General features: G+C 47.4%; 1 protein-coding gene across 1 annotated transcript; it reads right to left on the reverse strand.

The window, feature by feature from the left end:
* Positions 1-295: 295 nt before the first annotated feature.
* Positions 296-1,768, reverse strand: LOC122571448 (ichor). Its single transcript, XM_043735187.1, has 2 exons — positions 1,181-1,768; positions 296-1,078 (listed from the first exon to the last, which is right to left on the reverse strand). Exons 1-2 carry the CDS (start codon positions 1,766-1,768, stop codon positions 296-298), a joined length of 1,371 nt encoding a protein of 456 aa, XP_043591122.1.
* Between the last annotated feature and the right edge of the window lie 12,458 nt (positions 1,769-14,226).

Genomic DNA, 14,226 nt, shown 5'->3' on the forward strand with positions numbered 1-14,226 from the left:
AGACCGAGAATTACCATTCGGCACGGTTTCGTTAGGTTCGGCTTAAGTTTGCTCACTTATTTAAGTATGCTGGATAAAAATAGATTCCTCGTTTAGGTCCCCGTTTAACAACGCATCAGCTTCTCGTTGATTTTCCTCGAACGAATTACGTATTAAACACGTTAGATAACGATCGATTCGTCGACGTTTTGACGTCTTAACTTTTCAATCAACGCCATTTCGCCATAGGTACTTACAGTAATTTAGGTACGATCGATACGTTCTCCCCACAATAGAGAGAAACCGCTCCATGAATCTAATCCCTGCCGATCCTTTTGTGAATCTGTTGGTGTTTAATGAGGTGCGCCTTCTGCCTGAACGCTTTGCCGCATACTTCGCACCTAAACGGCTTCTCGCCCGTATGAGTTCTCAAGTGCACCTTGATATTGCTCTTGTTTAGAAATCCTCTGTTGCAGATGGAACACCTATGCACCGGCTTCTCCTTGCCGCCTATCAGGCCAGATTCCGTTCCGTACGGTAGTGCCGTCGCCCCCGTGCCTGGACTCTTCTTCGACGGATTCTGCGAGCCTGGGGCAGGCCGTGACCTCTTTCTGGGGTGAGAAGGTGCCGCGAAGGACGAGTGCAGCAAATGATCGGGACTGCACGAGGTTGAGACTCTACCAGGTGGACTGACAGGTGGGTAGGGGCTCGTCGACGACGGAGTCTCGCCGCAGGATGCATTTTGTAGGCCGGCATTCGCGGATTGCAACCTGGCGTTGATCAGCGGCGCGTATCCATGCGTCAGCAAACTCTGCAAGGTCGAGCCGTGCTGCTGTGCTTGCGTCGAAGGTGTCGCCGTCCCGTATATCTGCGAATACGGGCTTGGCGACGTAGTTTCTTGAGCTTTCGGCGAACATGCTGTATCGATCCACTCGGCAATGTCGATCCAATCGCGCGACGCGTCCGGGTCGTGCTCCGAACCTGCCCCGTTTCCACCACCAGGAACCGTCGTGTCCGCTATCGCCGAACCAATGATCTCTGCTATATCTTCGATATCGTAGTCCACTTGTTGCGTCGACTGTGGCAGCTGTTGCTGTTGGTGATGATGATGATGATGATGATGATGATGCTGTTGTTGTTGTTGTTGCTGCTGCTGCTGCTGCTGCTGCTGTTGTTGTTGCTGCTGTTGTTGCTGCTGTTGTTGCTGCTGCTGTTGCTGCTGCTGCTGCTGCTGCTGATGTTGATGATGCTGTTGTTGTTGCTGTTGTTGTTGTTGCTGTTGTTGTTGTTGCTGTTGTTGCTGCTTTTGGCTACCCTGCGGGCACGGCGTGCTGGAGGATACGACCGGTGACTCGTAATACTCTTGATTCGACGAGGACGTCGGCGATGAGGATGGTAGCGACGGTCTCTGCGCGGACGACGCTATCGTGTGATAGTGATGACCAGGTATACCGTTGATGCTCAAATGTCCGGTATAGCCGGTGAAGGGTGGAAGAGGTTTCAATTCTGCCAACGATTGGGCCGAGGCAACGCCGACCGACGAACCGAGAAGAAGGGTGTCCCATGCATCCTGCAGACCAGCTGCCGTTTGCTTGACGTCGGGAGGCTCCAGAAAGTCCGGACCAGTCGCTCCCCATGGCGACAGCAGTAAACTGTCCACTCCGACAACCTCCGCGGGCGAACCACCGACGACGATGCCTGTCCCTTGACTGCTGTGAGGCGGCTCAACCCCAGACGATGTTAGATGCGGCGGCGCTGTTGGCGGACCTGACTGCGTTTCGTACTTCATCTCGATCACAATATCCGAGGTTGGCGACACACCGCCCGGACAGACGGGCACGATCACGTCTTTAACCAAGGGACTCGTTTGGCTCTTGCCGGTGCAAACGGTCTGCTTCGTCAGACACCTGGGATTCCCGGCTGAGATGATGTCGTACGGCGACGTGGTAGCGAGTTCCTCCTCTTCACCGGCGTCCAGAACGTCCTGCGACGATTGACTGAGAGGATATTCTACTTTGATGCCGCGCACCGTACTTTGTTCCCCCTGTTGCTGGTCTTGAGTTTGCCGTTGCGAGTCCGTGGACAGATACTCGAGCTTGATGCACGATCTCGACAGAATGTCGTCGTCGTTGTCGTTCCTACAGGAGGCCGTCGAGATTCGCGACGTGGACAATAGGGAGCTGAGCAGGGATGCGTTAAAGGTGGACGTCGAGGACGAAGACAACGACGATGACGCTGATGAAAGTGTCGCGTTTGTCGTTCTTCGTTCCTCCGTACGTACTTTCGGATATTCCTCCGTCTTGATCCTAACGTTTAGAGACGACAGGATTCCGTTTAAGGAATCTGGCGACGCGACGCTGCTGTTGCCGACGTTGTTCCTAGCGTTAGTCGGACCGTGCGATATCGTGCACGTGGACGGTAGCACGTTGCTCTGACCCGTAGTCGTATTTGGGACGCCGGCCCGCAATGTTCGATTATGGGTCTCCGTGGAGGACGTGGTGGTCAAGAGCGCGGAAAGGATCAGATTGCTGGCCGAAGAGGGTTCCGGTGACGACGAGGCGATGCCGTACACGCTGCTAGGCGAACCTACGGCATCGGCACCTCGCGCTACCGAATCCACGTGACCGAGGCTCGACGACGAGCACGAAGAGGACGACGTCGAGGCGATGCCGTAGCTCGTACAGATGCCTCTGCTCGCGTTCGACTGATTCGGCTGATGTTGCGACGACTGGTGTCGTTGATTCGGTTGCTGCTGTTGCTGATGTTGTTGCTGATGTTGCTGCTGCTGCTGCTGCTGCTGCTGCTGTTGCTGCTGATGTTGTTGCTGGTGTTGTTGCTGGTGTTGCTGTTGCTGGTGTTGCTGCTGTTGTTGTTGTGACTGTTGCGATGGACTATTCGCGTTACGATTCGGTGGACTATAGAACTGAAAACCACCACTACCGTTATCCGGTGCCCCCTCGTCGATCCTTGGGGGCCCAGGGGTCGAGGGGAAGAGGGAACCAGGATTCCACCAGGGATCCACTCTACTGCCGGGGGTGCTGCAACCGCCAACGGCGCCGCGGGGACCTGTAACACGGATTTCAGTTTTCAAAAGGAATCGTATACGTGATAGTTGAGCTGCGGATTTTTATGCATTTATGGAAAATTTGAAAGAAAGGGTACAGAAATCCACAGAATCCGCATAATATCATTTATCACCTATTACAACATTTTGAAGATAAAACAAATCTATTCCTTTATTTGCCTTTATAAAGATATGAATTAATGGTAATAATAATAATAATAATAGTAGTAGTAGTAGTAGTAGTAGTAGTAGTAGTAATAATAATAATAACGAGAAGAAGAAGAAGAAGAAGAAGAATTTCACCGTGTAGGGAAACATCGCTCGTTTCTATTTTACCTTATATTCGAAATAATTTCTATAAAAACGAAAGTTTGATCAAGTTTGCACAGTCGTCGAATAGTTTTGAAATTAAAGTTTTAAATTAACAGTCAGCTTCTGTTCTTGACTGAAGAAATATAAGAAAGAAGGATTCAAAATGCAATGATTATACGGTAAACGGAAGAAATAGTTTGGTGAACCAATTACTTTGTGTTTTATTTCCGCGCGCGTATATATCCTACAAACAATACTATTCCTATGTAGCATGCATATCCACAGGTAAAACGTAGGCAATACTGGTGCGTATAAATACACATGTATAGCATAGCAGCATGTATGGCGAAGTTAAGTAGGCAGATACCACTTCTCTCGAGAAGAAAGACTTGCTCCTGTTAACTAGGTTAGTGGCACGCTAGCCAGCCACGGCTGGGTACACTCGACCAACCAAATTGCCGCGTTTAAAAATACATTTTCGTCTCGCGAATAACTAGCTACCGCACGAGTGAGAAATAGAGAAGAGAAACGCAAAAACGAACGCAAAAACCGTTCATTCACGAAAAGGCAGACGACGCTGGTAGAAAATTTGAACGCAAACAAATGAAACAATGCAAAGTAGGTTTGCGAATCACGCGACTCCTAAGAATAGAAGATAGAAAACTGTCCTTTTTTAACTTTAATTTCAAAAAGTATCCTACAATCAAGAGGACAGACGGAGAAATGTCAAGGTTTCGCTTCAAATAGAAAAGTCTAAATAATCTAGTATCCGGTTGTGAATGACATATAAATCTGGCCGTGAGATGATTGCACAAAGGAAGATTTATTTGCATTTTATCGGAGGAGTTCGCGATCCCCGTATCCTGCCACGAAAAACGCGAGTCGGCTCTCTCTCTCTCTCTCTCTTCATCTCTCTCTCTTCCTCTCTCTCTCTTCCTCTCTCTCCGTTCCGATTGACACATCCGCGTGGCCGTAGAAGCACGTCATGGGAATCATGCAAATGGTCGGCGCATACGTATAGTCCGGCTGCCTACCACGAGTTCCGACATCCCTTCTACCATGCTTTCTGCCCCAGCCGAGCTCCCTCCAGCATGCCGTGTCCGTCCTTGTCGTCGCGTCGGTTAGAGCCCGTCCTTGTCGATTGCCAACCGACGGTAGACAAGCGTTGGAGGTGCTCGCTTCGGGGACCGACAGAGGGGACAGGGGCTCTCGTGGAGCTGTGACGTGTTCACCGGGTACCGTTATCCAATGGCGTGGACTGACGAACAGGCCGCTCGACCCGCTCGTCGATCAACCACGAGAAAACAGCTCGCACTACGGTCCCACTTTTTCGGCCCTACGACAATGTCTCGGTGAGCCACTTATCAATGGGATCACCGGGTATTCGCGCGGCGCGACCAATTCGGCTTTATCGATTTACGCGGGGACCCATCCAACTTTTCGACTCCTACAGCTTTATACGCGTACGTACCCACCCCGGATATATTTTATATCGCGTTTTAAACCGTCGTTCGATCGTATATTTCCGTATATAACCGTCGTTTCGTATATTTCATATATTCACGCTTCGGATATTTACTTATTCGTCCGATATTTCGACGGAATTTATTCGATGGCACGATGCAGCCGCATGGAGAAAAGTTCGTCGATACGAATTTTCTAGGTTGCCTTCAAAAATACAAATTCCACGGCTCTGTATCATAACGAATGGAACCGGGATTCGTAACAATGGTTGCCGATGCAAACATATCGGAATTAAATGGCCGTTCACGCGTACGCGAGAAGAAGCTGCAACGTTGTTGATCCGCGGCCACTCGTGCCCGTCGCTATACGCCGAAACTATACCGCGCTCGCGTATAGTGGGGGCCCGAAGCGAAGTAGGCCGGAGCACCGTTACAACCCGCTGCACGATTCGAGCCTACGCAAATCGGCTAGATTTTGTCCAGATGGCTTTCCTTTTCGTTGTGAAAAATAGCGCGTGCGAGCCGCGGTTTCCGTGCTGACCCACTTTTGCCGGTCGATGCGCTATCCTCTTCGCCAGCCAACCCGCCGATTTTCTTTCGGACGTAACGACGCCGTTAACTTGCCAACATCCCATGAAAAACAATCGTGCCTCCTTTACGTTATGCCTTTCATAATATGAACAACGTTGTTCCTACGCAAATCCTATAATCGTAAATTGGCGTTCAACGGTCGTTGCAGCAATTCTACGATCGATCGCCTGGCTGTCCACGATCAAAATAACCGAGGTTAAAAGTATTTTTACGCTCGGAATTCGAATTTCTCGATGGTTGGACGAGAGGCGCGCGCGCGCGCGCGTGGTCACGTGACAGGGGCGCACTTGTTCGCGCTACTATACGCGGTTAAACTATATCCGAGCGCGTGTATAGTGGGGAACGGAAGTAGGTCGAAGCACCGTTACGCGTTGCGCTCGACGGAGAGGAGGCCTACGCAAAACCAGTCAGATTTTGCTAGGCGCGTGAGCCATGGCTTTCCTTTTCGTTGCGAAAAATGGCGCGTGCGAATCGCAGCTCCCCACGATGACCTACATACGGGAAACGTGCCACACTCGTACTCGTGCACGCGTCTCCTGTCTCCTGTGGTATCGTACTGCTGCTGCTGCTGCTGCTGCTGCTGCTACTGCACACTGTTGGACACGCCGCTTCTCGTAACACGGAAAACCAGAAATCAGTAAACGTGAAACTCGCTTCCACGTTTTCGCGTGCAAACCACGAACCAGGGATCGCGCGCGTTTTTCAATTCGGTCGAAATTACAAGCTCGGCTTGTAAAAGCCCCGTTGTTCTTTCGCTTTTGGACGCGCACGGAAATTCCATGCCCGATCGCCATCGGTCTTCACGATAAAAGCAACAATTCTAAAGTACTTCAAAAGTATGGACTTTTAACAGGTTCGCGAAATCCTTACGATAAAATTATGATAAAATTACGATAAAATTACGATAAAAGATATCGATCGCGGATAAATTATACGGAAAGAAAAAAAAAAGAGATTACGTTTCTAGGAGCGGAAGTCGCATTAGAGGTAAATTGGATTGGCATGCAGGAGGAATGCAGGAATGCAGGATAACGTGTCTGTTCGTCGGTGACTTTCGCGTTAATACGTTTTAAAAGTAGATACAAATGAGGGTATTATCTTTTATCTATCATAGCGGTATATTCAAACACGGTTATATTTAGAACGTTCGTTAGCACTCTGGCTGATTAGCGTCGACTATGTGGGTTTGAGAAAATCACCAACTATCGTAAAATCCCTGTGCAACGTCAATCGCTTTCGTTCGTGGTGATAGATGTACGGAAAGCCGGCTGTACGCGCATCGAAATTGGAGACTTGAACGCCGGCAAAAGCGTAACGCCTGCCCCTGTAGCGCTTCGCATACTCCGCGCAAATACCTTATCTTTGACTCATGGATCTCGTAACGACTCGTTAGTATTCCGTTAAATACGATTGATTCTGCAATCGTACGTGAGCGACCACACGATGCGATTTTTTGATTGCACGAAAGCGGACGCGTATCACCGATACAACAAAGCGCCAGATTAAGTACTAGAGATTGGGGTTCGATATGCCATAGATATAATTACGCGAAACAGGAAAAAGCGACGTAAACGTGATGTTTGGTCTGGAAATAATTAATTTAGCATTTCTAGTTGATTCAAGAATAACGCGACAACGATCGGGAAATCGATAAATCGAGCAAGTCAGTTTCACAGGAAATCTAGCTGTTATTAATTTCCATGTACGTATTCACGTGCCTACGACAATGACAAAAGTCTGGCGAGGCTTCAGCAACTGGATAATTTTGAAATTATCGACCATGTAATCGGACAGGATTTCAAGGTTGAAAGCAAGTTCTCTCGCAGAGAACCGTGTTGACCGATTCAACGTTGCTCCGGTATTTGGCCGTACGTCGACATCAAAATGCGTGGTAGCAGATAGGCGCGTACGAACGTACACGAGGCAACCTGGCACCGTGCTGCCAACGGAGAAAGTGCGCTAACCATTAAGGTAAAGGTTAAAGAAGACGAGGTAAAGGAGACGGCTGACGGGAGACGTGTCAAAATGGACACAACGAGCGATCGGAATTCCGACCGCCATCGCGATCTCTGTCGGATCGGCGAAAAACTGTTTACTATTGTACTATAAAGAAAGCCAGGCCGATTCTTTTTTGAGGGGGGGGGGGGGGGGCGGCAGTTGCCTGGACAGTCGACGAAACAAGCCCGGCAAAGTACCGGTACTCGAACATCCGAGCGAACAAAGCAGTTACGTTCGCCGATGAGAAGAGCGAGGAGGCGAGCATGGACGCGACCGTGGACGGAGCTGCGAGTATCTATAGAGCCTTGCGGAACTGACGAGTCGGAAGCCCCCCTACCTCGCTGGAATACCGGTTAACGTGGTACACTGACCTACTCTCCAACCACGGCGGTACCACCGACCGGCTCAATGCCCCACCACGCTGTTATTCTCTCGTCCTTCTCTCCGCCAGTATTTCTTCTCGCTCCTCGTTCCTCGCTCCTCGCTCCACCCTCTTTCCTCCTTCCTCGTCGCTCCGCGGCATTCCCTTTCTGCGCCTCCGTAATTCTCTCTCTTTTCTCTCCGATCGCCACTTTTCTCTCACACCGAATAGACCTGCTCTCTCGCCGACAAACTCGCTCGTGTTTTTCTGGTCCTTCGTAAAAAAGAAGGAAAAAAAAAAAAAAGAAAAAGAAAAGAAACAGCCTCTGACGTGTTTCCCGATGCTTGCTCTTTCACGCGCTTCCTCTTTCTTCGTCCTCGATTCCTCTTCTGGGAAGGCTCGGCGCGCAGCATTGAAAGTTTCCAAGCCGACTTACGATAGGTTACGATCGTTTATATCCACGAAGAGACGAAGGTTGCGGCGGCTCGATGAAACCGTGAACAGGTGGAATACCAGTTTCGTAGGCGGAAAATTATTAACGCGAACAGAGTTAATCGTCTTGACAGTTTCTTCGATATCGCGACGATTGAAAAGAGTGGGAGGGGAGGGGGGGGAAGAAAACGGGACGAGCACCATCGCGTTAACGTAATTGCCATTACATGTACATCGACATATATATAGGAAGATCAAAGGTCGCGATACTTAGCAAATCAGGCCGTTTGCCGAATCTTTTCCTTCGCACACGACTGCCTGCAACGACTGCCTGCAACGAATTTTCCAAATACTTTCGGTCGATCTCGGCTCGAAAAACGAGCATACCGCGAGAAATCGGCGTGCTGACACTGACACTGGCTCGAGCCAATGGTGAATCGGCATGGAGCAACGAACCGCCTTGCGAGATGTCTACAACCTCGCGCCAACTCGCCTCGATCCCCCACTCGCCAGAACTAAGCAAGTCACTGCGGAGAAATTTCACCGCGAACCGAGCAGCCTCCGTCTCCGTCGTCTCTATAGTCTTCTTCCTATCCGACGTCCTGCTGGTTGTCGGTACCCGAATACCTAATGGCCGTGTCGGCTTCTAAATGTCAAACAACCACGTATAAGCAAGACGTATAGGTGCTGCTTTCCTATGCTTCCTTATCCAACCTAACCCCTAGGCCTACTTGTCCTACACTTTCGTCCGTGTATTATATTATTATTATGCCACGATTCAGATATCTTCTATACTTGGAAAATCGACGCGTGCATTCCTCGAACCGGTCGGTCGAAATTCGTGGTCTCGGTCAAGGACAAGCTCGTTGCTCCCAAAAACACAGCCAGAAACACTCTTCCAAGGCTCGAGATAGGTCGACGACGTTGCTGTCTTCCGGATATAGCAAGACTTTGTTTGGAGCAATTCCGTCGCAAAACTATTTATGGCCTATCTCCGGTAGCAAAGACTGGAATCCACTGGATCGAACGCGGCTCTGCTATACGATTCGTCGTTCTCGAAAGAGCGAGAAACTGGAAAAGTGTAGCGGCGTTCGCAACACCTCCGTAAATGATGACCGCCAACAATGATATACTCGCGAAATAAATTTCTCCCAGAAACGGTTTACCATTCGACCCGTTATTATTCAACGGCTAACGACTTTGACACCCTGGCGTTCATTCAGCTGCAATTTCATATTTCTGAAATTGCGTCTACGAGTTTACGCCATTGCCGTAGACGTTTCCCCCTCGGCGTAGATAGAAAGTCGTTTTTACGACGGTGGGAACGCAGATCGGACATAGTCGACAGATGTGGATGAAAAAATGATGATATGAAAACGATATTTAAGGAAGAGCCACCTTTCTTCGCGATCTTTGCGCAAACAGATGCGGCTTCGTTGAAAATTTGCCCATTTTCAATATACCGGGTTAATATAGCTGGTTAATATAGCGGGTTAATATAGCTGGTTAATATGGCGGGTTAATATAGCTGGTTAATATGGCGGGTTAATATAGCTGGTTAATATAGCGGGTTAATATAGCGGGTTAATATAGCGGGTTACGCGCGGTCCACCGTGGAAATACCGAAATGTTTTCACGCCGCGGAGAATCCTCCTTTATGACACGGTTACCAGTACCCGTTACTAACTGTTAGGTTTTAGTGCCAGGTCCCACTGACACGTTGCGAGCGACCTCTCGAAACCAACCAAAGGATAACGATATTTCCCATTATTCGCTTATATCGGTTATCGAAACAAACTCGTCCCCTCTTAAATATTTTAAATAACAAATATCTTAAATAACAAATACAACCGAATCGATAAACTGTTATACAATTATGCCACCGCGAATGAAAGGCACTCGGTATTCAAATCAACATATTCGCGTCAACTTGGCCACTTCGCATTATGCACAATTTTTCAATTACGATGTTTTCAAACCAGCTTAGATCCCACTGTATGCTCGCGATAAAATCGACGATCCATTGCATCGTGACTGCTCGATTTCTCAATTTCCAGTGTCTTCGACATTTTACTGGGTCGCATCGGTAGCACTCTCTATACAACTTCCTGCTGTTCCGGAACAATTCTAGTCCATTCAAACAAGTAGACCTGACCTTCCTTACGATATCGTTCACCACGTTGCGAAAGCCCAAGGATAACCAGCTCGCGACCATTTCATTTCCTACGCGATCGTTCGTACGCGGCGGGGTCGTTAAACGAGACTCGTTGAATTTCTTCGCAGCGGAGGGAAAAAAAAGTCGGCCGGAATTCGCAACTTCGATCGTGAATACGAGACACGGGTTCTATCGTTAGAAAGCGTGGTAACTCGAATGACGTATGTGGTACAAGAAATTCTGTGCAGGAATCGATTCATAAAAATGCAACGCCGTTCGCAAAACGTTCACGACCCGCTTCCTAAAATTTGTCGCGGAAAAACCACGATCGAATTTATCATTTGTTACGAATGGCACGATACGCGCGAAATTTGTGCAAACAGAGCAGCCATATTGTGCAACTAACTGTGTCAGTTTGTCAGTTTGTGCCGTGATTCAGTCAGTTAATCGTACAATCGTTGCTTCGAAGAAAGATATTTACACGTGTAACGCCGTTTTCCGCCGTTTTCCCCCATTTTACACGTAAATAACAAATTCACGCGACTCTTTCTGTGAAAGTAGCCGTTCTGCAGAAAAACTGTTTCTTCTACAAAACATTTAGATACGAAACAGACGGAAACAATGGAACAAGGATAAAAATACGTGTATTTTAACGATCCACTTACATATGAGCAGCGTGGTATCCAGAGTGGAATTGTTGATGTCCTCGGGACCACCTGCTCGTGTAAATCTATCCAGAGAACGAGACACTGTTCACCCGTGGGTCTGATTCTCTCGACGACGACGACGAATTATCCAGATCACTTGTACAGACTTCACCTGTCACGCGGCGCAACACCGAGCAAAGGGCGAGAAAAGGCCCGACAAGCAATAACAAAACGAAAACGTATTATCGTGTTTCTGACGAAACGAAACGACGTTTAGAGAAATCTGCCAGGCACAAGATCACCGAATATACCACGACCGATCGATCGTCGAATTCTTGGAGAAGAAACCGGAATCCACGAAAGGACCACGAAAGGACCACGAAAGGAACTTGGATCATCCAGCGTTTTCCTTCCAAGCTGACACGTTCCCTCTGGCAAGTTGTCGAAAAATCCGTGGTACGCGTTCCGGCATAGATCAACAAGTGGAATTCCCGCGGGACACGGTCCTTGACCTTGACCAGCGTCTCCTCCCTTGCCTCCACGAACACTGTCGATCGTTCATCGGCAATCCGCTGTTCCTCATCGACCACCTATCGTTCTCTCTTTACACGGACTTTGCAGTCGTTGTATCACCTCCGATCTTGCTCGATATCCTCCGCGTCGATGTCACAAACTCCGGGATCGATAAGACGAGACCGGATCAAATACGATCACTCAACGACGACGTCTCTATCTATCTATCTCGCGTTTCTTCTCGCAAAATCCAACTCGGATACGATCACTGTCGCGACAAAAATTTACGCACGAGGACACTGACGTCGTTCCTTGATCCAACAACTCTTCCGCGTCTCATTCCTCGTGTCTCGTCAATTCCGAACTATCTGACGTTCCGGTTGATAACGTCAGAGACAAGCGCGCGCGAGAGAGGAAGAGAGCGAGAGAGAGAGAGAGAGAGAGAGACAGTAACAGAACGAGCAATAGACGGAGAGAGAGAGAGAGAGGAGAGGAGAGGGGAGGGGGAGAGGGAGATGAGGAAAAGAAAAAGAGAGAGAGAGAGAGAGAGAAGGAGGAAGAAAAAGAGAGAGAAAAAGGGAGAGAGAGAGAGAGAGAGAGAGAGAGAGGAGGGAGGCCTTGTCGATGTAGCACGAACAGGAGAGAGGCCTCGCTCGTCTGGCGCCGGACGAGATGCGACTAATTCCTAAAAGTAGGCGAAGAAGAAACGAACTGGATGGCCTGTGGGCCCTTACTGCGAGGGGTCTTACGAGGTACCAACCGACAGGGGCCCCTACTTCCAGTGGCCCTCCTTGGGTACCATGCGGCGAGAGGGAGAGGTGGAGCCGTGGTCCCCCCACCACAAACGAATTGCTACCTCCTTCCTCGTGATTCTCCTCCTGTGCGTTGCTGCTCTTCTTCCACCACCTTCGGCCACACCATTTTGTGTATCCTACACCACCGGTGTTAAATCACTGTCCACCGATCCCTCCGCCACCGTTCGTATCGTAACACCGATACGTCGTTGCCCGGTCGGAATACCACTACGCTGGTCGAAAGAGTTTTCTCGATTTCGGATCAGCAACGATGATTCAACGATACCGACTACGGCTAAGCAAGTACTTTTTTGATACGGGCGCGGATAGATCTTCTCGGATACGATTCTCCTCGACCCTAATCGCTCGAAGGTGTACAACTTTTCTCTTTTTTAACGGAATCGTTTTCCCTCTTTGCCTTTTTAATAGAATAACATGCAAAACGGAAGGTGGCGAACGAAAAGAAGCCAAGTGTTTTTACAGATAGAAAAACGTGATTGTTTGTTAGCCCACGAAATGTGTTAAAAACATCAGTTTCTGATACTTTTACTTGTTAGTTGATACATACGTATGTAAGATGCAAATATACCTACGTATAAGTGCACAAATATGCAAAACGTTCAAATTAGATTATACCTAATAATTAATATAATAATAATAATAATAATAATAATAACAATTAAAAAATAAAACAAGTCTTCTTTTTTCTCTTTTTTCTTCTAGATATTTACCAGCGATCAGCTTATGGAAACGCAATAAACACATTTGCACAAAATGCATCCGTAATCGGTGCACTTTCTTATTATTATATCGTCGTTATGATGTCGTTATTATTATATAGAAACGGAGGATTAACCGATAGATACAACGCGAATTAGACTCTGCTCCTTTCCTATACATCTGGTGGAAATTAAAATACACATGTAACTGTCGGTCATCTTTTTATTCAAACAAATATACATTTTTAATTCTCTAAAATACGATACCTCTTCGACGTTCAGTACTTGATTCACTTGATTCAACTTCATTCACTTCGATTACAATTTTAGGCGTGTTATTTAATAATAAACTAGCTTATTGTTGTTACGTTCGTGCAACGAATTTAAAAAAAGCGCACAATCTTCGTTTAAACGTTCTAAAGATAATAGTGTGAAACCCGCGTTATCAATTGCGCGACAGATACGCGAATATTACTAAACATATGCAAAGATATTGTTAGAAAGTTTAAAAACCTAGGCACCATACAGGACAACAATCTCGTTACAAGAACCAGAATCTCGTAATTTAATTGGATACAGTTGTTACACCATATAATTACACACACATATAATCGCACGAAATGTGCGATACGACGAATGTTTTGTTTGAAAAAGATTAAAACAATCACAATCATCGGACACATTATCGACGATTCTAAAGTATCGTTTGCATGCAAGGAAGTCGAGTTTTCGTTACGTAAGTCTCCATGAGTGGGGTGACTCGTAATTCGTAAAAATTAATTTCCTTTAATAAAGTAATTAAATATATAGACAAAAATCTCTCTCTATATAAATTCCGTTTCTTTAACCGTTTCCATCAAATCTATCCGGCAAATTTCGCTAAAACTTTACCAGTCTAATTTCTTCGTGCCTAATCATCCGATATATCCGAAGTCCGATATATACTTATTGGAACAACAGAAGTGAAACGTCGTTGGTGTAAGTTATTGTATGTTGATTCGTACAACATTGTTCCTCCAGGCCGTCTGCTGAACGCAAACACCGGTTCAATTATCTCACCGTAATTAATATACTTCGATTCCAATTAAAATCATGAAATCATGAAAGCACCGGCGAGAAATGTTCGCCATACGAACGTCTACGATACATCGGGTACTCTCCTACCTTTTTTCTCCGATTCCGATTCCGATTCCGATTT

This window comes from Bombus pyrosoma, linkage group LG10 (assembly GCF_014825855.1).
Source record: "Bombus pyrosoma isolate SC7728 linkage group LG10, ASM1482585v1, whole genome shotgun sequence".
NCBI classification, from domain to species: domain Eukaryota; kingdom Metazoa; phylum Arthropoda; class Insecta; order Hymenoptera; family Apidae; genus Bombus; species Bombus pyrosoma.

What these genes read in the sequence shown, in the direction of transcription:
- LOC122571448 (XM_043735187.1), bottom strand. Translation starts at nt 1,768, where the DNA reads ATGAAGTACGAAACGCAGTCAGGTCCGCCAACAGCGCCGCCGCATCTA. An exon ending in AGCAGCAACAGCAGCAGCAA is followed by an intron (nt 1,079 to 1,180) that starts CAACAGCAGCAA and finishes CATCATCATCAC; the next exon opens with CAACAGCAACAGCTGCCACA.